A 2393-nucleotide genomic window follows, 5' to 3' on the forward strand; every position below is an offset into this window, starting at 1 on the left:
TTTTTTTTTTTTTTTTTTTTTTTTTTTTTTTTTTTTTTTTTTTTTTGAGAGAGAGAGAGAGCGTACAAGCAGGGGGAAGCACAGAGGGAGAGGGAGAGATGGAATCTTAAGCAGGCTCCATGCTGGCATGGAGTCTGACGTGGGCTCAATCTCATGATCCTAAGATCATGACCTGAGCTGAAATTGAGAGTTGAATGCTTAACCAACGGAGTCACCTAAGCACCCCCCCCCCAACTCATTTCTTTTTAATAATCATCTTACTGGTTCTGTCTTGAAGATGGAATGAAGAAAATTAAACCAGATACGTGTTGACAAAGCACCCTGAAAGAAGTTGAAAGTGTGTAGACACAGGAGCACCAAAGGGTAAAGATATGAAGTCACTGTTTTGGGAGTCAGTTTCTCATATGCCAGTTTTGTGTTTGGCTCATACTTTATTTCAGCATTACATAATGATCCATTCAAGTTTATCTTATTAGTTTATCTTATTAATATCAGAATAAACTCACTTCCGTGCAGATATTCTGTACAATGATTTTGCATATTACATTAAGCCTCTAGATTGGGTCCTTTTGAACCATTGAGCCACATACGGAAAATGTTTAAATTGTTCATTATTCAATCTACCGAGGTTCTAAGAAGTCTCAGGCATTGATTGCCCTATGTATTGTTGATACAGGAATAAAGAAGATACAGGTCTTCTACTCAAGATACTTGCAGTAGGCAATTACTACATGCAGTCGTTGAATAATTTTTCAATTTGGGTGAAACTCTAATTGGGTAAAATTGTTAAGATGTGTGCCTCTTGAAGAATTGATTCTATGTAGGTATTGATCACAGTTTCATTTCTGAAAATAGGGTACTAGTGAGTTAAAGAAGACAGACCAAAAAGGGTTATGCACTGTATGAGTCAACTTTTTAAACTTCTTGGGAATACAAACTACTCCATAGTGACAAAAAATACAGCAGTAGTTCCTAGGGGTCTGTCAGGAGTGTGAGGAGTGTCAGGAGGGATTGGTCACTGGGGAGCATAAGGAAACTTTTGGAAATGATGGTTAAGTTCATTTTCTTAATTGTAGTGATGGATTCATACATGTGTATATGCCAAAATTTACCAAATTTTATACTTTATGTATGTGAAAGTTTATTGTATGTGGATTACACTTCAATAGACTGTTTTTAAAAACAAACAAACAAAAACACAGTAGTGAATGTGCTTAACTTTTCTATAAATCTTTTCAGTGTATTTTTTTCCTATACAAATTCATCACTGTTTGTATTCTATGTCCATATGGTTTTGGAGTTGCTCATATTATTATCACTCTTTTACAGTATTTCTTTATTTACCAGTATTGCAGAGAGTGTAGACAAACATAGGGGGTGATTCCAAATTTGTCAAGATACGGATGCAAAAAAATATTACAAAATGATATATATCTAGAACTATAATTATGGGTTGGGTTACCAGTTTTAGAATACTGATATGAGACACGGTCTTGGAAGTTACCTGGAATTGTGCTATTTTCTGAAATTTTGTTTTTATGTAGGTCTAAGTGTTGCCAGAAGGGAAGGTCTAGGAGTAAACAATAGGAAAAAAAACCCACAGGAATAAGAGAAAAAATTTGAAATCTCATCATAAGATAAGTTGGTTCTAACATGAATTGCAAATCATTTTTATTAAGTATAATATGGTTGCCGAACACCTCATATTTTGGAGCATTTAAATACTTTTTGAACATAGATATTTCTAGAAGATATAAATGTTTACTATACTGATGTTGCTACTTTGAATCAAACTAAAATATCTGTAGAAAGAGCAGCTAATGATCCAGATGTTTTTTGGAGAAAAACATTTTCAGGACATGGTCACGAATTTGTTTGGTTTTCACACCATAGACAATGGGGTTGAGAAAAGGTGGGACTAACAGGTAAAGGTTTGATAGGAGGATATGAACATATGGCGGTATGTGAGAACCAAACCGATGTGTGAAGAAAGAGAAGAAAGCAAGGAGGTAGAACTGGAGGAAGACACAGATGTGGGCAATGCACGTATTAAAGGCCTTGAATCTTGCCTCCTTCTGGGGCAATTGAAACACAGTGAGAAAGATTTGAACGTAAGACAAGGTGATGAAGATTATGTCAAAACCTAAGATACTGAAGGCAACGAATAGACCATATATCTTGTTGATCCTGACATCTTCAATAGCTAGCTTCACAACGGCCATGTGCTCACAGTAAGAGTGAGAGATGACCGTAGTTCGGTAGAGTTTCAGACGACATTTGATGAGCATAATGGATGGTCCTATAAGAATGGCAGCCCGGAGTGTCACCCCAATTCCAATGTGAGTTAAGAGTTGCTGGGAGAAGATGGTGGTGTGTCTCAAGGGGTCACAGAT

At 36.2% G+C, this 2393-nt stretch overlaps 1 protein-coding gene across 1 annotated transcript; it reads right to left on the reverse strand.

Moving 5' to 3' along the window:
* Positions 1–1816: 1816 nt before the first annotated feature.
* LOC125929264 (olfactory receptor 52A5) lies at positions 1817–2390 on the reverse strand (the record flags this gene model as incomplete). Its single annotated transcript, XM_049640290.1, has 1 exon — positions 1817–2390. A coding segment is annotated over one exon (573 nt), but the record flags the coding sequence as incomplete, so codon positions are not given.
* Positions 2391–2393: the final 3 nt, after the last annotated feature.

This window comes from Panthera uncia, chromosome D1, assembly GCF_023721935.1.
Source record: "Panthera uncia isolate 11264 chromosome D1, Puncia_PCG_1.0, whole genome shotgun sequence".
Taxonomy (NCBI): domain Eukaryota; kingdom Metazoa; phylum Chordata; class Mammalia; order Carnivora; family Felidae; genus Panthera; species Panthera uncia.